The following is a 21586-nucleotide window of genomic DNA, read 5'->3' as shown; positions in this document are numbered from 1 at the left end:
GTTGCATTGGCTATCTTCCCAATCCTTCCCTCAAATGTATTGGTTATCTTTCCCAATCCTTCCCTCAAATGTATTGGTTATCTTCCCAATCCTTCCCTCAAATGTATTGGTTATCTTCCCAATCCTTCCCTCAAATGTATTGGTTATCTTCCCAATCCTTCCTTCAAATATACCACAGGCAATGACAACAGTAGCCTTACGAACACTGTCAGCCACAACAACAGCAGCAAAACCCTCTTTTGGAAGGTCTGGAAAATCATTCTTCTTTGACATCGAGTAATTCCTCAAAAAGAAAAGATCCAATTATGAATAACCAATTTTATTAACTTTCTCGAGTGACACTTGTATGGATTTGTTTGTCAACAATTTATGTTATTTCATGGCCAAATATATAGCAAGCCATACAATTTGATTACAAATCTCAATGGGAAGTAGCCCTGGTATAAATCGTTCATCCTACTCAAGTTTGGAATGTTCATGGAAATCAAATCGCTTTTGTCCTCAAAATCCTCAACTAACAAATTTAAGAACACATGGACCAACATATTCCTGGCTATTACGTTCATTCATTCCGTATAGTCATCATTCAGGATGTGGCACGTGCACAATGTGTGAAAGCCACTTTAATTTAATTAGTCAGATTGCCACTATTTTCAATTTGGCAAAGACCTACACAAAAGTGTACAGAACGAATATCGTGCCGTATCTCATCGTCGCAAATGGAATTATCTGATGGCAAAATGCTGTCAATCACTTTTTGTCAAAGTTTGTTTGCTAATCTGGATGGAAACATACACAGCACTGCATTCAGAAGTCATCAACAACAAAGACCGATTTTGCAAGTATTTTTGTTTTCTATCGAATTGAACGAAGGAATGAATTTGACATTTGTGTACTCTCATTAGGTGGGGTACAAAATGGTGGGAAACAGCTGATTTGTGAATTTGTACATTTTCAGTATCATTTCTGTTTGCAAATCGTATTTTGACAGGATCAAATTTGATATAAAAAGGAAAGTTGGGATAAAATATTCTTTTCTCGAAAGGAAATGTCACGGTGAAACAACATTTTTGAATACTACTGTCCAGTTAATTGTAACTAATGTATTCTGTGTAACTTGGAATGGTTTGGTTTTGTGAACAGTACAGTCATCTCTCGTCTTTAGCTCAGAAACGTAGATGACAGTGCCTTAGATCACATGAAATCCACTTTGACTCTACAACGTTGTTAACCTTGTAAATGTATTAATATGTGAATAGTGTTTTCTGGTTGGTTTGTTTGTATTTGTGCTTGAGAAGCTTATTATTATTAAACATTTTGATGCTTGAAAAACGGAAATAGTGTAGTCATGGTTTTTTTATTCATTAGCGAAAACAAGCAAAATTATATGAATATGCTCTTTCTCATTACTCTATAGACTTTGGTAATGTTTTCCTTCACGTCCCCGTGCCGAACCAAAGTGATGTTGATCATTAGGTCCATGTTTTTCCCGGTCCCCCCCCCCCCATATTGGTCCTGCACACACACACACACGTATGTTGTCACTTTACACACAAGTTTCATTTGAGAACTCACTGTCAAACATACTGTCCAAAATATTGCTGTGAACCTTATCAAACTCTAATTTGTCGGCGATAAATACCGCGAAATGCCCATAAACTGCTCGTCGCTATTTATGTTACTCCGGTATATCCTCCTCAGCGGTACAAGCGGTCGTTTTCACCCTATATGTGTGTTGAGATTTTTGAATAATTTAAAATTGATAGCAATAATTAAATCATTCCCGATATTTTATGAGTGGACCCTTATCAGGTATCTCAAGTTGTACAAGTAGTTCTAGGCTGGGTGCTGGGTGAACGATACGGAATTACGGATTCTACATGTAATATTTTATTTGGGTATGTAATGCTTCTGTTTATGGCACGATATTCCAGGAAAATCCCAAAACGTGTTCTAAGCAATATATTTAGATTTGCTTCTGTTATCTTATGACGCTGTTATTTACCAGTGTAATCAAGATTTTAGTTTGACGTATGGCAATTGCTGTGTTACTATTCACGTCACGTACTTACACTAACGCTTTAATATTTTAATTTTTAACATACAAAATATCTCACTATCAGGTCAATCGTCACGGTGAATGTATACTTTCTTGCGGTTTGGAATAACCGTATTAAATACCCGTACAATAGCAAGATTGTCTAGTTCGTCGTTGGTAATGAACTATGTAGATTTGCCCAGTAGTCATCAATAGGTAAGTACTTCTTGCTTAATAAGAAGGGGAAAAAAGGAGAGAGAGAGACAGACAGAGAGAGAGAGAGAGAGCATGTCGGTAATAATTACTTTTTATTATTCACCAGATATTATATTACAATCATTCAGTGCTAATTATGGATACAAGGAACAGACAATTTTTAAAACAATAATTAGTGATGACCACACAAAACTGCCAGTCGATATCATTACAGGTGCGGGGCTTAATTATCGGCCTAAATCGAAACCAGAAAAGGACAGTGAGCAGTCTGTTTACTTGTTTACTTTGAGAGTTTACGTTTAGTTTGAAACACGAATACGTGTACAGTGTTAATGACCTCCTGGCGAAAATCTGGTTATAAATTATTGACGAATGAAAGGAAGTTATTTTGCATTTCTTATATCCTTTATGCTTTTTGTTTTTTAATTCGGGGTGGTAGTGGGGGTGGGTGTCAAAACAAAGGGGCGAGTTTGCGAATACTATCACCGAAAATTACCAAATAAGCCAATCCATTTTAAAGCTTAACCAAAAGCAAATGTAAACCAAATTATAGATTTAGTTTCTATGTGAATTTATCAACTTCATGCCTTTTACTGTTAAAATTAATGGGGTGGCGGTGTTAAAATATAAACTATCCAGTGAGACTTGGGGTTTATGCTCTATTTATGGTCATTATTACGTCATGTGTACAGTATAATGAGTATTATCTCACATTAGGATCACAACCATTCACAACGTAAGTATTGTCATATTTTCTTAATTTTTTTACTGATCATTTTCATTGATGTTTCCTAAAAAATTCAAAAATTGTAGAGAGGCATTTTATTTAACAACACACTTCATCTTAATTTTGTTTAATATGAATATGGCAACCTTTTTAAATTCCCCATTGGTAAATATGTCAATTTCTAAGATTAATAAATTTTCATATCTATGATAGTGAATTTAATCCCAATGAAACAAAGTTTTAAGTCTTTGCAAATTCGAATTTTTGGAGATTCATGGAACCTCTACAAATAACATCTCAACATCTGTCCATTCTTGCTCATGCCCCCATTTTAATTTTGTTTTCCTTGAGAATATGTTGCCGTTGTTGTTTAAAGTCTATAGAGAAATGGGGGTGGGGGATCACATAGAAATAGAGATCCTATAATTAACAGCACCAGGTATAAAATATAGTTACAGCACATATTATATATCACAAACAGCAACTTTATTGCACACACACACACACACACACACATACACATACGTACATACATACATACATACATTGTTGCAAATAGGATCTCAAGGGCAAAGGCACTGTCCCCAAATGCTAAAATTGGGGGAAAGCCAACGTTTTAGAGGGACAATGGGGAATAATGCACTAATGGTGCGTTAAAAATGAGATAATCTTATTTGCTTCAACAGTTTTGCCACCGATACTTTGTAGTCTGTACCATACTGGCATATTTTCCTTGGACACTTTCATTTTTGCAATAAAAGTTTTGTTGTGCTCAAGTAACTCCTGAAACATTAAAATGTTTTACAATGTGGTTTGTTTAAAATGAGCTTCACCATGGAATTTTTCATTGCATCTGCTCTTATTTAACTTTCATTCTACACTCTTTATCTACTTTAGACAAGATTGGTCTCCTGTCATATTTTCACACAAGGACTCAAATCACAATTATTTTTCCTATATGGTCTCTACATTTGTTTCTTAGTACTGAACTTGCCACTGTGTCCAAATCATGATAAATCATATGTTAATATAAAATACATTCAAAGATGAACTCAGGATGAAGTTCTTATGATAGGTTATCCTGTATTTTTTTGAGATGCTGGACTGTAAACAAAGCATCATGTAATTCGTAACAGATTTCACTTCCGATCATCAATGCCTCATAATTCACTGTGCACTGTTGCCGAATACACACAGACAACCACATCAAAATGCTAAAATTCTAAAGAATAAAACAATTACCTTTAAGTCAACACCAAGAATGCCTAAATCTAACTCTTGTAACCCCACAATATGAGAGGTAGAAATTTTGACTGGTCCCCTGTTATACTTTTCAATAAAGTTAGGCCCCACACATATGGAACAAGACTAGATATCATATATATGGGCACAGTAATTTACAGAAATATATCCTACAGTTTCTAAGTTGAAAATTTATTTGCTAAAAAGAATCTTTCATTTATTAGGACTATCATAGTTATTCCTGTCATTAGATTGACTGTAGGATTGACTGAAATGTTACAATAAAAAATTAGATTTAACATTTATAACTTCTTGGTCAATTCTTGTTTTGTAAATAGCCAGATTGGTGTGAAAGAGAACTATTGATATACATATAAGTTATGATCCATACGATTGAAGTTACAAATGACTACCAGCATTTCATTCACATTTTCAAGGTTAATCCCACAGATCATACTAAGAATGTATGATGAGAGATCCAATCAGACCACTTAATAGTTAGACTTCACTCTCTATGAATCATATATTTTCCACAATTTACATGCCCAGTGAATTACGAAAACAGAGTCCAATTGAAGATCTACTTCCAAAACACAGCGATGTCACCTGATAGTGCTATTATTACCCCATGACATGTTTACTTATGTTCTCAAACTGATTTTATGAAGAAAATAATGCAAACATGTCAGTTAAAATCTTCTAAATATATATATATTAAAGTGCTTTCTTCAATTCTATTCTTCAAATTTTTTTATTTAGATAAATATGTTTTAGTTTCAGAACACAAGTTGGTCAGTTTTCATCATCAAATGATAACTGCAGAACGCAGTAGAGATATTTATGCTCAGTCAGCTATTAAAATACATGCCTGTGAAGGTGCAAGGGTTTGTTTTGTCAATGCAATTGATATGAACACCTTCAAATGCTATATGCATTATTGTTCACATGGGGCTATGACACTACTTGGCTGTTTTAAGGGAATATCTCAAAAGCCTGAGGGACTTAATAGTTGTTGTTGTTGTTGTAGGGTTTAACGCCATTTTTCAGCACATGATAGGCTATACATGGCGGCCAGTATTAATGGTGGAGGAAGAACCCGGAAAATCCCCGGAAAGAACCACCGACCCTCGAGAAGCTACTGGCAAGCTTTCTCACATACCCACATTGGCCGAATCCGAGACTCATACCCACACAGACAGAGGTGAGATGGCATTGATCCGTAACGGAGAGCGCTTTAGACCACTCGGCGACTTGGGGCCCCGACTTAATAGTATGATCCCTGATCAGTGATAGTTTTAACTCACTTGGACAATGAAAGTCCAAGTAAGTGTAATTCTCACAATTGTTATGTACAACTTTAACTTAAAAACTACCTGACCGATTTGCACATTGTTTTATATATGATCAATTAACTCCATTCTGTCATCCTTTATCTTTCCATTGTCAAAAATGAAAGCCTTTAGACAGCATCTCAAAACCTGCTGTATAGAACTTGACTTAATGTGACAGAAAACATTCACATTTCTCCAGCAGATAACTGATCTGCCATCTCATGGCCACCATTATTAAGAAGAAAAAAATAAAATTTGGCTGCTGAAATAGAAAAATCTTGGAATTACTGCTTGTATTAAAACCACTTTACATAATTTGGTCAAATTTAACAGATGACCATCTACAATCAAATATGATTGCCATTACTAAACTTTATTTATAAAAGAATCCACTAAACAGAATAGGAAAATTTAATAAGAAGCATTCTTGCCTGAAGATCTTCAAAGTTTGTATAAATTGTGTTGATGCTGCCATCAAACATGGCTGATTTTACTAAAATTAGAAAAATCTCAGAACAGAATTTGACCAAATTTGACAAAATGCACCCTGACATATGCCAAATCATATTGATGTTTGTTCCAAAAACTATAGATATAAAAAAAAAATTAAATAAAAATATGACATGCTTTCTCATAAAGTTGTTATCTATATAAGAAATGTGATATTTTACAAGATAATTTGTAATCTTGATCAGATGTATTATATATTTTTGTAAGCTTTATAATATATTTTTAAACATTATGTGTAATTTAATTCTCTTGGCATCCGTCCGTCTACGAGAGACGATGGCATAGCTCCAAGGTACGCTTTTGCTTATCCTTCTTTTTAGCTCTCTTTTCAGCTTGCTTTATTCTTCTCTTTTCCTCTGCGTTTTGAACTCCCTGCCTGACAGCTAGACGCCAGCTGGAACGGTTGTTTGCACAGCTCTCCCAGTCGTTGACGTTGATGTTTGCTGTCTTCATATCCTTCTTGCAAACATCTTTGTAGCGCAGATGTGGTCGTCCAGTTGGTCGTGCACCTTCTGCTAACTCCCCATATAACAGGTCCTTGGGAATGCGACCTGGGTCCATTCTCTTGACATGGCCGAGCCAGCGAAGGCGCCTCTCGCTGAGTATGGAGAACATGCTGTTCATGTTGGCGCGTTCTAGAACCTCTGTGTTGGGTACTTTGTCCTGCCACTGGATGTGCAGAATGCGCCGCAGACATCTCAGGTGGAAGCTGTTGAGTTTCCTCTCGTGTCTTGCATAGGTGGTCCATGTTTCGCTGCTGTAGAGAAGTGAGCTGAGCACGCACGCTTGGTAGACACGCAGTTTGGTCTTCTCTGTGAGGTTGGGGTTGTTCCAGACCCTCTGGTTAAGTCTGGCCATCACTGCTGCTGCCTTGGCAATCCTGCCGCCCACCTCAGAATCAATGGAGAGTGAGCTGGAGATGTTAGACCCGAGGTATGTGAAGTTCTCGACAACTTCCAAATTGTACCCATCGATGGAGACAGAGGGAGGGGAGTCTGTGTCCTGTGCCATGACATTTGTTTTCTTCAAACTGATGGTCAGTCCAAATTCCTTACATGCATGGGAGAGGCAGCATACCAGCTGCTGAAGTCCATCTTCCGTGTGTGATGTCAAGGCTGCATCGTCGGCAAAGAGCAATTCACGGATGAGTACCTCTGTGACTTTAGTCTTAGCACGGAGACGGGCGATGTTGAACAGCTTGCCGTCAGCCCTGGTATGGATGTACACTCCCTCGCTGCAGTCCTTGAATGCGTACTGGAGAAGCATGGAGAAGAAGATGGCAAAGAGCGTCGGTGCAAGGACACAGCCTTGTTTGACTCCGCTAACGACTGGGAATGCTTCAGATGTTGCGCCATTGAAGCACACTGTGCTGTGCATGTTCTCGTGGAACGACATAATGACAGCAAGCAGACGTGGGGGGCAGCCGATCTTCTGCAGGAGTCTGAAGAGTCCACTCCGACTAACCATGTCAAACGCCTTCGTCAGGTCTATGAAGGCAATGTAGAGGGGCATCCGCTGCTCGCGACACTTCTCCTGCAGCTGACGTAGTGAGAAGATCATGTCTACAGTTGACCTGCCGGCTCGAAATCCACACTGGGATTCTGGGTAGACGCGGGAGGCTAGGATCTGCAAGCGTGCCAAGGCAACACGGGCGAAGGCCTTTCCAACGATGCTGAGGAGGGAGATGCCCCGATAGTTGTTGCAGTTGCTACGGTCTCCTTTGTTTTTGTACAAAGTGACGATGTTGGCATCACGCATGTCCTGTGGGATGTATCCCTGTTCCCAGCAAAGGCAGAGGAGTGTGTGTAGGGGCTGGAGCAGTGCTGGTTTTCCGCTCTTGAGGACTTCAGGCGGAATGCCGTCGCTTCCAGGAGCCTTCCCACAGGCAAGGCAATCGATGGCTTTTCCGAGCTCTTCCATGGTGGGCTGTGTGTCTAGCTCCTCCATGACAGGCAGGTCTGGAATGGCGTCCAGGGCAGTTCCAGTGACATTGTTTTGGGTTGCATATAGCTCAAGATAGTGCTCAACCCATCGCTGCAGTTGTTTCCCCTGGTCTGTGATGACTTCGCCCATCTTGGACTTGAGGGGGGCGGTCTTGTAGCTGGGGGGGCCTGTCGCTTTTTTGATACCCTCATACATTCCTCTTGTATCCCCGGTGTCAGCAGCTGTCTGTATACTGTTGCTCTCAGTACCTGATGATGGAGGTTCAATGAAGGCGATTAGCGTGTTCTTGACGGCAAAGCCTACACCATGCTGCCTAGGTTCATCCAAGGGCTTCCCCTGCCAAAAGAATGTGTAATTGGCTTCCCTGATGGTGCCGCTGTCAGCCAGTCGGGTCTCCTGGAGGCAGGCAATGTCGATGTTCAGTCGGGAGAGTTCTCTGTCAATGACGGCAGTCTTCCGTGCATCGTCGATCTGCTGTAGGTCAGTGGTCAATCCAGGACACATGGTCCTGATGTTCCAGGTTGCAAAACGAAGAGTTGGAGTCTTTTTATTTCTTCTTTTAGTCTTTCCTGGTGCAGAGTTTTGTGGCCCACTTGTCGAGATGGTTCTCTAAGCTCCACGCACCCAGTGAAGCAGGCAGGCCATGGCGGGCAGCACCTTACTGACTGGGGGCTGCCCAGCTTGAGGCGGGCGGTAGCTGTCCAGTGAGACCTGATGATCTCTCCCACTGTCAGAAGTAACCCCTGGCGCCAAGCTCTACGCCAATCGAGCTTTGACTTACAACCGGTAAACTGCTACTTCTCGTGTTGTGCCGACGCCGTACGACGACGCTGGAGTGTCCTCTCCAGTGGAGCTATGAAGCCTGGGCAGGGTGGTATGGAGAATCAGCTGTTGCCCATGCAGCAGATCCCCCCTCTCCACGCAGCTGGTGTGCCCAAGGGAACGACGAATGCCGATACAGCTTGGCACCAACGGCATCGCAGGAGTTGCCGGAATGCAGTTGAAGTCAATGTCATACCGCCTTAGGGACTCCATCTCCGGATTTTCTGTCGGGGTTTACTCCCTTAGCCTTTCCCATGAGTGGGTATAGCCACAAGGCAGCAGAGGTTTGGAATCGGAGTTTTCCTTCTCCTAGATGAGCTACCATCCAAGGTTTACGAGTCCCATCTACCCGAAGCAACTGGTTTTAAGGCGCCAGTGGGCCGCCTTCACCCCTTCTCCTGTTAGTAGAAAACATGGTCTGCCGGGCTTCAAATCTAAGCCACTCGCGAAGGCCAGGAGCTGGATTTTAGTTGACAGAGGCAGTAAGAGACGCAGGCCGTATGGGGCATTTTGGAGGATTGGGGCGCTTGTCTCCCACTCCCACCCCGGGCAATGTCAACCTTAGACCACAATTAATTAATTTAATTAATTAATGTAATTTAATTAATAGTTATCTTATTAAGTCTATAAATATATCTTATAACAACCCCCCCATATCAAGATATTATAAAAGGTTAATAAGCAATCTTATTTATTTTAGCAGACATTTTAACATTGTTCAAAAATATATCTTGCAAAAATGTATTAGTTATCTTATTTAATATATCTTATAACAGGCTATGTCAGATACCTAATAAACTTTCCTAGAAAGCTTTAGTTTGTATTTTTTTATTTTTTTTCTCTGATTATATGTTATGTATAATTGTATTTTGGACTTGACCTTGTCCAAAATCAAGCTCATTGTGTAACTGACCAGTAACTTTTATAAGTAAATACTACATAGTTATTATCTAATAGAGTGGGTTAAATATTAGGAACATTATCAATGGATGTAAACATGTTTATTTGTGTCTGGATCTAGGAAACTGGTATTTCCCATAGATAAATCTGTTGCACCTGATGTTTCCCATATTTTTTATTATAAATTTAGTGACAGATTTTATCTTGTTAACAACTTAGAATATATTAGAAATGGACTTTGGATTCTGCATTTAACACCTGAGGCAGAATCAGTCTTAATGTTGTGTTTAGTATTTCCTTTGGGTGGAATTATTTACTTCGATTATTATTCACTGGAAATCTAAAGTGCTCATCTGTAATATTCTTGGACTGGAACATTAATTTGGAATTATAGTGATTTCCAACAAGAACATTTTTGGATTTTATTATTGTGATACATCAAACAACTTAGTACATCACTACACTACAGGTTACTGGCACATTAGCATATTCAAGACTACAGGCACATCAACACATTCAATATTGGAACTTTTTGGAATATCACTGGAATTCAGGAGGAACTTGTAACATTTGGTTAAATCTTTTAGGACTATTTGAGATTTAATTTGCATTACTGTAAGTTCTTTTTAAATTTTCAGTTTGTATTCTAGGAAAATAAACTGTTTGTTGAATTTTATAAAATCTTGTTTTCACTCTTGTCTGCTATTAAGTTTAAGACCATTAAGTTGTAATAAGCTTATTATGCAACTTTATTTCAAAAAGATGTTTATAACATTTCTGTGTATGATATTTTATGACATGCAATTTACACAGATTAATAAACTAATAATAATAATAATAATAATAATAATAATAATAATTCTACTACTACTAATAATAATAATAATAACAATAATAATAATAATAAAGATAACTTATTTATTTAAATAGGGTCCCATTCACTGAGCTATTGTATATCTGTATACAGTGAGGTTTTCATGTTGCTTAAAACAAATTGTATGAAGAAAGAAGTTCAAGTTGCATACTCCTGAAGTTGATTCTATGCATATTTTTGTATGTATAAACCTTTACAGTATTCCTTTATAGCTAAGATAAAAGTTTAAAAAATTGCTTTACTTTGGCATTACTTACATGAATGTGCAGCTGTTTCAAATTTTGTTTTGCAATGTAAATTTAGAAGTAATCATGTTATAGGCAAGTACTCATATGATTTGTTTCATTCCATATTGTATACAATAATAATAATAATAATAATAATAATAATAATGCTTTATTTATAGAGGGCAACTCATTAGTCAAGGACTATTCTCCCTTGAGGTCCTCTTAAGGAGAGTATAACAATGCACATTATATGAAGATAGCAATAATTACTGTTTATTTTAACATGTTTAATATTAAAATACTAAATTCCATTGTCTATTAGAAACACATACATGCTCATGATATCTCTTTTTAAATACTCTAATATTTTCAGCAGATTTTACATATAATGGAAATCTGTTCCACAGAACTGTACCAGAGTATTGGAAGCTCTTTTTAAATTGCTCTGTTCATGGTATTGTGTTGAAAAAGGTCTGAATAAATCCTGAAGATACTCTGGTGTATGTATACATTTATATAAAATAACTGCCTTGTGAAAATCTATCCTGTCATATATTGTGAAATTGTGAACCATTTGAATTCTGTAAATAATGCTTTTGAGGGATGATCATTAGATGCATCTAAAATTATGCATGCTGCCCGTTTCTTAAGTTTATAAATCCTCTCAGATTTAGCAAAGTTTCCCCATACATTTGAACAATAATCCAATGTTGGAAGAATATATGACTTGTAGTATAGATTTCGAGTTTCCATAGGTAAATATTTCTTGATTCTGCTGAGTAGGGCAAATTTGGATGAAAGCTTATCAATATGGTCTATGCAATGTTTTATTTTCCATTGGTGATGGCAGTCTGTTTTTGGAAAAAGGACAAAAAGTTATACCAAATTTAGAAAAAATCAGATACATTGTTTATTGACAGGCACACAGATTATTGTGAAAATGACGTAGCGGTACAGGCTTTGACACTGTGCACATGATTTACCCATTCCATTGAATGGTTTACACCCACATATGTTGAATTGTGTCTATTTTTTTATTAGTATGCATCCATGAAGTGGCAACAAGGTGAAGAGGATAGCATAGTGACTGCATACAAATACTATCACTTTCCACTCTTTAGACAAGATATCAGGTAACAACATCACCATCGTCATCATCATCTTCATCATCATCATTGTAAGATGATTTGCAGTCTCACAAGGATATAAATGTGATTAACACATTCATATATCCAAGTAAATAACTAAAACAGGAAATGTGCTTTTCTTAAAGCAGAATTTTTCCAAAAGTTGGATTTGTCCAGAATATTTTTCTCAACATTCCATTACCCACCATGTTGGCATATGTGACATGCATCGAATATGTACTTTATGGATCATAAATATAATTATATTAATAATATTTACCATTAAATTGTGATAGATACAACCATTATGTAAAAAAGATAATTTTGAACTATTGTGCCATGAATAATGAAAACACACTGTTAATCTCATTAAAGTCGTTATTAATCTCATTAAAGTCATTATTAATCTCATTAAAGCCATTATTAATCTCATTAAAGTCATTATTAATCTCATTAAAGTCATTATTAATCTCATTAAAGTCGTTATTAATCTCATTAAAGTCGTTATTAATCTCATTAAAGTCATGCCGTAACAAGATGAATCTTAGGAATTTCTCTCCATGTCTTGCTGATGGAAACTAATAACATACTAGTACAGTGGTAAAGTATCATGGGTGTATGCACCTAACTGGTAAAAATACCTTGGTAAACCAGTATACCAGTAATATCACGCACCTCTAGTGTATTACAGAGTATAATACAAAAATTAACTATGCTTGGAAAGAAGTAATAGTTGCCATTGTTCCCAAATTTTCATGAAATATTTTTTCTGTAAACTTGAACTGCAGATTATGTATTTGTTCTAACATATAATATTCTTCTGAGAAGCATTTAAAGCCATTTAATGTAGGTTTGTTTCTTTTCTTTTCATCTTGTATGTATACATGTAGTAATTGTAGAATAAACTATAACATTTGTCATTTAATTGCTTTAATAATAATAATAATAATAATAATGAGGACTTTGTATAGCGCCTAATCTTTAGAAGCTCTAAGCACTTTACAACATTATACAACACCTATAAGATAAAAAACATATAATAATATTATTACGAAAAAAACAAACACCATGAAGTTAGAAAAACATTAAAAAATAAAAAACAAGCTGAGAATATTTCAGGTAGGAAACATTATTAGGTCTTTAAGTTTGTTCTTGCAGTCGAAATAAGTGAGTTTTGAGAGACCTCTTGAATACCTTTACATCTATTTCTCCAAATAAAACCATTTTGCTTCTTAGAGTAAGTAGTATTTTTAGTGCATCTCTAATCTACTGAGAAACTCCTCTCCATAATCTATTGATGATACTAAATTCCCAAAACAAAAGCACCATTGTTACTGTTGAGCCATTGCAAAATGTACATTTATCAGTATCATTGGCATGATTGTATTTTATACAAAAATTCATTAACTGTTAGAATTCTATGGATAACACAATACTAAAGCAATTTTGAGGATTTTTTTCTAAAGTTTCATGATAATCCTCCAAGTAGTTTAGGAGCTGTAAAGATAACAAGCTTATGTCAACAGCTGCTGTGTGACAGAGACAATGTATAATGGGCCACCCTTTAAGCTTTTCTGGTCTCTGGTTCTATTAAATACTGGGCTGATGTATAACATGCCATTCACTGTATTGTTTTATTTAGGTGTATGCATGACCTATGCCAAATAAATGTAGAAAGCATTCCCTTGGGTTTTTTTACCAACATTGTATAATGTCATGAAGAGTTCCTGATTTATATCATTTAAAAAGGATTATTGTAATTGATATAATTATTTTTACATTTTGCTGATGACAAAATATTTTTAGAAAGTTAAAAAATTTAAATGCAAAGTAGTACATGTATATAGGAATTCTTTAACTATTGTAATCAGTAGAAATTGAATGTAAATACAGGGAAACTAAAGTAAAGTTCTGAGGCTTCAAGGAACATGAAAATGTTCAGTTTGAATTGAGAAATGAATTCACATAAATTGTGAATGGCTGTAAAGTTTTGGGAATAATGTTACCCAAAACTCTTTAAGGTTTTTAAAAGCAACAAAACACTTCACAGTTAGATGCTAAAACAGCTTTAGTTTTACTTAAATTTAGAATTGTTGGTTTTAACAGTATATCCTGGGCTGAATGGTTTTGACTTAAGTATTGTTGGTACAAGCATTTTCTTTATGGCTCTAATTATTATGTTCTATTCAATGACAAACATTTCCATTTGCACCACTGTAAAAGAAATCTTACTACGTATTGACTCTGTGATATTGCATTCTATGTCCAAGTTGAATTTCTGAAAATTGAATACATGTAAGGTTCTCTAATTGCTGCTGTATTATCCATAATTAAGACATTCAGAAAATGCATCATTATAGGTAAATAAAGCAGACTGTCATTTTGTTTAATTAATTGTCATTTTATGAAGTCCATATGATCTTTTATTACCCTAAATGGAATTTGTAAGATTATCTTGGCTGAAGCAGGTCTGTTTCATACAGTATTTGCATATGTTAGTATTATCAACATGACTAGAAAGCTGAAACAAATGTCTGGGCCCACATCACTCTGATTGTTTGAAGTTTTCCTATCTATTTTACTGACACATTTCTGCAGTAAATTATTTTTATGCAATAAATATGTTTCTCAAGCATGTAGGACTGAGTTTAGTGCCATGCTGTTGGCAGTGTTGATGGACCAAGCTTTTGGTGGCATGCTTTTGGTAGTGTGAAGTTATTGTGCTATACAATGCATACACAAAGTTGTCAGAACACATTTTCTGATAATTTATTTTCTTTTTTTAATTGAAGGAAGAAAAAAAAATCAGAATGATGAGCAGATTTGTAGTGCTAATTGCTCTGGTGAGTTTTGTTTTGCATGACTAAATCTCTTGACCTCAATATGTTTCTTGACCTTTCTCCTTTAAGCCAAATTCTTGTCATTCTTTAAGCAAGGTACTTTAGGACCAGAAAAAAGTATCAAAGTTCCAATTGCAAATGTCGTGTATTATTTATAACACTTGCTAATGCAGTTTGAGTGACACATGGCTAACTGTATCTACCCATAGCTATGATACAGGCAATATGGCAATCTATTGCCATGTTACAAGCAATATTGCAGAATCCATAGTCATGTTACAGGTACCGGTAATAAGGCAAAATCCATAAGCATGTTACAATCAATATGACAAAATCCATAGCCATGTTACAGGCAGTATGGCAAAATCTAAAAACAAATGTTACAATCAATATGACAAAATCCATAACCATTTACAAGCAGCCATGTTACATGCAATATGAAAAAATCCATAACCATGTTATAGGCAATATAGCAGAATCCATAACCATGTTGAAAGCAGCCATGTTATAAGCAGTATGGCCAAATCTAAAGCCATGTTACAAGCAATAAGGCCAAATCCAAAGCCATGTTACAAGCAATATGGTAAAATCTGCAGCCATGTTACAAGCAATATGGTAAAATCTGCAGCCATGTTACAAGCAATATGGTTAAATCCATAACCATGTTATAGGCAATATAGCAGAATCCATAACCATGTTGAAAGCAGCCATGTTATAAGCAATATGGTAAAATCTGCAGCCATGTTACAAGCAATGTGGTAAAATCCATAGCCATGTTACAAGCAATAAGGCCAAATCCAAAGCCATGTTACAAGCAATATGGTAAAATCTGCAGCCATGTTACAAGCAATATGGTTAAATCCATAGCCATGTTACAAACAATAAGGTAAAATCCATAGCCATGTTACAAGCAATATGGTAAAATCTGCAGCCATGTTACAAGCAATATGGTAAAATCCATAGCCATGTTGCAAGCAATAAGGCCAAATCCAAAACCATGTTATAAGCAGTATGTCCAAATCCATAGCTATGTTACAAGCAATATGGTAAAATCTGCAGCCATGTTACAAGCAATATGGTAAAATCCATAGCCATGTTACAAGCAATAAGGCCAAATCCAAAGCCATGTTACAAGCAATATGGTAAAATCCATAGCCATGTTACAAGCAATATGGTAAAATCCATGCCATGTTACAAGCAATATGGTAAAATCCATAGCCATGTTACAAGCAATATGGTAAAATCCATAGCCATGTTACAAGCAATATGTTAAAATCCATAGCCATGTTACAAGCAATATGGTAAAATCCATAGCCATGTTACAAGCAATATGGTAAAATCCATAGCCATGTTATAAGCAGTATGGTAAAATCCATAGCCATGTTACAAGCAATATGGTAAAATCCATAGCCATGTTACAAGTAATACTGTAAAATCCATAGCCATGTTACAAGCAATATGTTAAAATCTATAGCCATGTTACAAGCAATATGGTAAAATCCATAGCCATATTCCAAGCAATATGTTAAAATCCATAGCCATGTTACAAGCAATATGTTAAAATCCATAGCCATGTTACAAGCAGTATGGTAAAATCCATAGCCATGTTATAAGCAGTATGGCCAAATCCATAGCCATGTTACAAGCAATATGGTAAAATCCATAGCCATGTTACAAGCAATATGGTAAAATCCATAGCCATGTTACAAGTAATATCGTAAAATCCATAGTAATAGGATATGTTAGTATTTTTATGTTTTAATACACTACCACGATGTATCCTCTTTCCTGATGGAAAATTGCATACTATAATGCTGTCTCACTTTAACAAATACTTTTTACAACCCCAATGTTATAGAAAAGGAGCATGGTAACAATACAGTATCATACTAGTACAAAAATGAAACTTGATGATTGAACACATAAACCACTTAACACAAAAAGTAGGTCACTATGAATGTTATAAAATGTCTGGCACATTTCAGGAACATATTGTGGTACTTGGTAATTGTCTGCATCTTGGTCAGAAAAACACTTTTTTAAGAAAAGTAGGTTGTTATGACCTATAGTTTATGTTTCACAGACTTGATCACTTTAACTGTAGATTGACTTCAACCAGTTCCCCACATATTCGACACATATACCTAACCCATTCATACTTCCAGAAGACTGCACACCTTGCTGGTGTTTACTGATAGCAGAACATGATATTGTGTGAACTCAGTTAAAATATTGTTGGACAATGTACAGTGAAAGAAAATTAATGTTTTTAAAGTTGTTTTTAAATTTATGCATTTACATTTTTATTGACTTTTATTGACCCTACATGGCAGGGGTTGACTTTTATTGACCCTACATGGCAGGGGTTGACTTTTATTGACCCTACATGGCAGGGGTTGATTTAGCTACTGACCCACAGCCTGTAGATTTTGACGAGGGCAAGTTAATACTGACAGCCACAGGCCTGTAGATTTTGACGAGAGCAAGTTAATACTGACAGTCACAGGCCTGTAGATTTTGATGAGGGCAAGTTAATACTGACAGCCACAGGCCTGTAGATTTTGATGAGGGCAAGTTAATACTGACAGCCACAGGCCTGTAGATTTTGATGAGGGCAAGTTAATACTGACAGTCACAGGCCTGCAACTAAATTTTACAAAGTATTTTTATTTTTTATTTTTGGATTGGGAGGACCAGTTGATTTTCTACATGGCCATGCTGGCCATTGATATAATTTATTTTAAGCTGACTGCTGATATAGTCATGATTGTACTGATATGCCATTAAACCTTACAAATACATACATGCATACAAATATATGAAGCTGTCTTGCACATGTAAGCAAAGAAATATGGTATTTTCCCAGTTTTGTTTAGTATTTCATGACCTGATGCTCTGGGCTCAGATTCCAGTATATAATAGTCTATTGACACCCATGTGGCCATCTTAATATATAATATTGACACCTGTTTGGCCATTTTGATATATAGTAGTCTGTTGACACCCATGTGGCCATCTTAATATATAATAGTTTATTGACACCCATTTGGCCATCTTTATATATAGTAGTCTATTGACACCCATGTGGCCATCTTAATATATAATATTGACACCTATTTGGCCATTTTGATATATAGTAGTCTGTTGACACCCATGTGGCCATCTTAATATATAATAGTTTATTGACATCCATTTGGCCATCTTTATATATAGTAGTCTATTGACACACATGGACATCTTAATAGTAGTAGCATGTTGACACCCATGTGGCCATCTTAATATATAATAATCTATTGACACCCATGTGGCCATCTTAATATATAATAGTTTATTGACACCCATTTGGCCATCTTTATATATAGTAGTCTATTGACACATATGTGGACGTCTTAATAGTAGTAGTATGTTGACACCCATGTGGCCATCTTTATATATAGCAGTCTATTGACACCCATGTGGCCATCTTAATATATAATAGTTTATTGACACCCATTTGGCCATCTTTTTATATAGTAGTCTATTGACACCCATGTGGATGTCTTTATATATAGTAGTCTATTGACACCCATTTGGCCATCTTAATATATAGTAGTCTGTTGACACCCATTTGGCCATCTTTATATATAGTAGTCTATTGACACACATGTGGACATCTTAATAGTAGTAGTCTGTTGACACCCATATGGCCATCTTAATATATAGTAGTCTATTGACACCCAATTTGGCCATCTTATTTATATCATAAAAAGTTAATTATTTTCTTACTTGCTTACTAACAAGTCTAATGGCTTCTTTTAAGACTGGAATTGCAGAGACAGTGACAGGGGATAACTGCTCCAACCTCAGTTCAGGTGGACCTTGTGGAGACATCAGATACTGCCCACATCCAGATTCCACGGACTGGAATTGCTTAAAAAGCACCATGAATTGTAATGAGAATAATGGTAGATACTACCATTGTGCCAGAGGTGTAAATGGCTGCTATGTGCACCACTGTGCCAAAAGGGTCTATTGTAATCCAGGTACATAAATTTACTTAGGGTTTCAAGTCAGTATGAGTCATTTATTAAATTCCAGGCAAGAAAAAATTTTTTTTTGGTTACCTCCAAAGTTGCACTGATTGTTTGGCACAAAGTAGTTAAGAATTATACAGTATCCTAAGAATGAGATGTCACTCCACAACAATTTAACCCTTCAGCTGTTTGCTGATGATGCAACTTTCATTTCTCTATGTACCGTAACATTATGTGTATACATTGGCAAGCAAACTTAGTGCAAGTGAAGCTTCGACTTTGAGTCAGTTGTGAATTGTGCAAACAAAGATAAAATGGTAACCAACCAAAATCAAAATATACATTCATGGATACATCTCAGAATGTTTTAAAAATTAGAGAAGGAAGACCTATTTCATATACCATATATTAAAAACACTGCACTTGAAAATGTAAAATCATTAACAGCAGTCCATAATGGGAATTGTCTCCAGCTACCTTACATCTAAAATTTCCTTGCCGAACGTTAAGAAGACCTGACAAAGAATTCCAGAGAACTATATAGTCAGAGAAGAAATATGGCATCTTGTAAGAAGATTTACTTTCAAACTAAATACCAACATACAAATTTTATGCACTTCATCCACAAAAAGAAATCCCATGAAGCACACAGTTAATATAGACAGTTTAGAGTATGATGTGTTGAAATCCCACGAAGCACACAGTTAATATAGACAGTTTAGAGTATGACGTGTTGAAATCCCATGAAGCACACAGTTAATAAAGACAGCTTAGAGTATGACGTGTTGAACAGCTGTGACCTAATTGATATGTACAACAATCATTAAGGTTGCCAACATTTAAAATAAAACGATCATAAATCTTCTTGAACTTGAATAACACTATTTGAGGCAGTACTGGTAATCACTTCATTGGCCATTAGTCTCTGCCCTCTCTTGCTGATAATCTCAAAAACGTTTTAAAAAATCATTAGCTTACAACACTTGTGTTTGTATAGCTGTATTTATATTATGCAAGCATTTCTCAATATGAGGTTCCGTAAGTGCAGTGATTTCAGTAGTGGTTTTACCAGTATTTCAGTACATTTGTGCCGTATTCAAATTTAGACACAGTGCTAAATTCCTCATTAATGTACAAAAGGAAACAGAATTAATCTAAAAGTGTGAATCCATGAATGTGTAAAAAAAATATAGTAATCCTGTACATATTAACTGCCCATCACACACACACACACACACACACATATTGCATTTCTTGCTTTGCATCCACTTCTTCCTGATAAGCTCTCACTTCTCCCTGTTCTGTTCAAAAGAAGTCACTTTTCCCTAAAATTCAAGTCTAGCTTGACCCATGTGTTAGTGTTCTTACTGATGGCATCACACACACACATATATATATATATATATATATATATATATATAATGTATGTTCTCTTATCTCAATTATGCCCTTTGTTGCTCAGTATTCATATTTGCATTTAAAATTGGATTTAAGCAATATTTTATTTTCAAGTAGACAATTTTGGCCATATGACTCTGAAAGAGAATAATAGAAACTACATCATAACAAATTTTAACTGAGTAACCAGTTATATTATTGTAATTGCAAGTTAGTATAAATGCTTAATCCACTACCCTTAATACATTTTTTATAATATTTCCAAAAAGTTCACAATAATAGTACTTTCAAAGACTTCTAAACACATTAGAAACAACCCCTTTACCAGGTAAATTTTTGCAAATGCACACGTGTCATCAGATCATACTGTTCGTCCTCATATCATTTTTGCTTTCCTAAAAGAGGAATGCAAATTTTAAATTTATTTAGGCGACTTAGTCACCCACTTCGCCTGGTAACATGACCCCTGTAACAGTATTTTAGATGATGATAAAGTAAGTTTGACTCCGTTGGTATGGATTTTTTTCTGTTTTCTCTTCATAGGACATCAACCAGTACTAGATCTCACTAAAGATACAGCAATGTGCCAGACTTGCCCAGCAGAAGAATACCAGAGACGTCCATTTTGGTCTAATGAGCAACAGGATTGTGACTATGCAAAAACAAAATGTGACGGTGAAGGTGAGATCGAATGCCATCCCGGTACACCAACTGAGGACAGGACATGTAGATGTGATATACGAAAAAACCTTGCACTCCAGGGATATGCGTACAATAAGAGGACATGTTGTTCAAAAGACTATGATCAGGAGTGTTACTGTATACCATTCAAAGATCAGTGTCCTCCAGGAAAAGTTAGGCACTTTAGTAAGTATTCATTAACAACGGTTTTTTAATATACATTTCTGCATGATTAGATGAAAGATTGCTGTTTTCAGTAATTTATTCATTTTTGGAACTGTGTTAATTTTGATGGATTTCTACTGATGATTTTGTGAGTCTGGCATTGGAACTATGTTAATTTTGGTGGATTTCTACTGACGATTTTGTGAGTCTGGCATTGGAACTATGTTAATTTTGGAGGATTTCTACGGACAGTTTTGTGAGCTACTGAAAGAGGTAATGAGTGTTTAAAGTGTAATCCACTGGAGCAATTCAATACAAATCATTTCAGATCTGTATGAGCCTTGATGGATTTGGAATAGGTAATCCATCAGTCTTCAGAATAGGCAATCCAACTGCCTTTAGAATAGGCAATCCAACTGCCTTTAGAATAGGCGATCCAATAGCCTTTAGAATAGGCATTTCAGTAGCTTTTAAACACTTGAGCAGACACAGATTTTGTTTTTACATTTAACTCAGGAGCAGATGTTTTGA

General features: G+C 35.9%; 1 protein-coding gene across 4 annotated transcripts in view; it reads left to right on the top strand.

The window, feature by feature from the left end:
• The first annotated feature begins 1795 nt into the window (after positions 1-1795).
• The window catches only part of LOC149804339 (uncharacterized), an 88042-nt gene continuing 68251 nt past the window's right edge, over positions 1796-21586 (top strand). For 2 of the 4 annotated variants that reach the window (XM_089932572.1, XM_089932550.1), the window contains exons 1-5: positions 2019-2254; positions 11873-11964; positions 14751-14801; positions 18598-18820; positions 20753-21076. In XM_089932572.1, coding sequence (XP_089788698.1) covers positions 14769-14801; positions 18598-18820; positions 20753-21076 — 580 coding nt within the window. In that variant the 5' untranslated portion in view covers positions 2019-2254; positions 11873-11964; positions 14751-14768. Of the gene's footprint in view, positions 1899-2018; positions 2255-2546; positions 2991-11872; positions 11965-14750; positions 14802-18597; positions 18821-20752; positions 21077-21586 lie in introns of those variants that run through there. The other 2 variants (XM_089932563.1, XM_089932556.1) reach the window with 2 other exon arrangements.

The sequence above is a fragment of the Sinohyriopsis cumingii genome, chromosome 2 (assembly GCF_028554795.1).
Source record: "Sinohyriopsis cumingii isolate HCF-2022 chromosome 2, ASM2855479v2, whole genome shotgun sequence".
NCBI classification, from domain to species: Eukaryota; Metazoa; Mollusca; class Bivalvia; order Unionida; family Unionidae; genus Sinohyriopsis; species Sinohyriopsis cumingii.
This window is presented reverse-complemented; position numbering and strand designations above follow the sequence as displayed.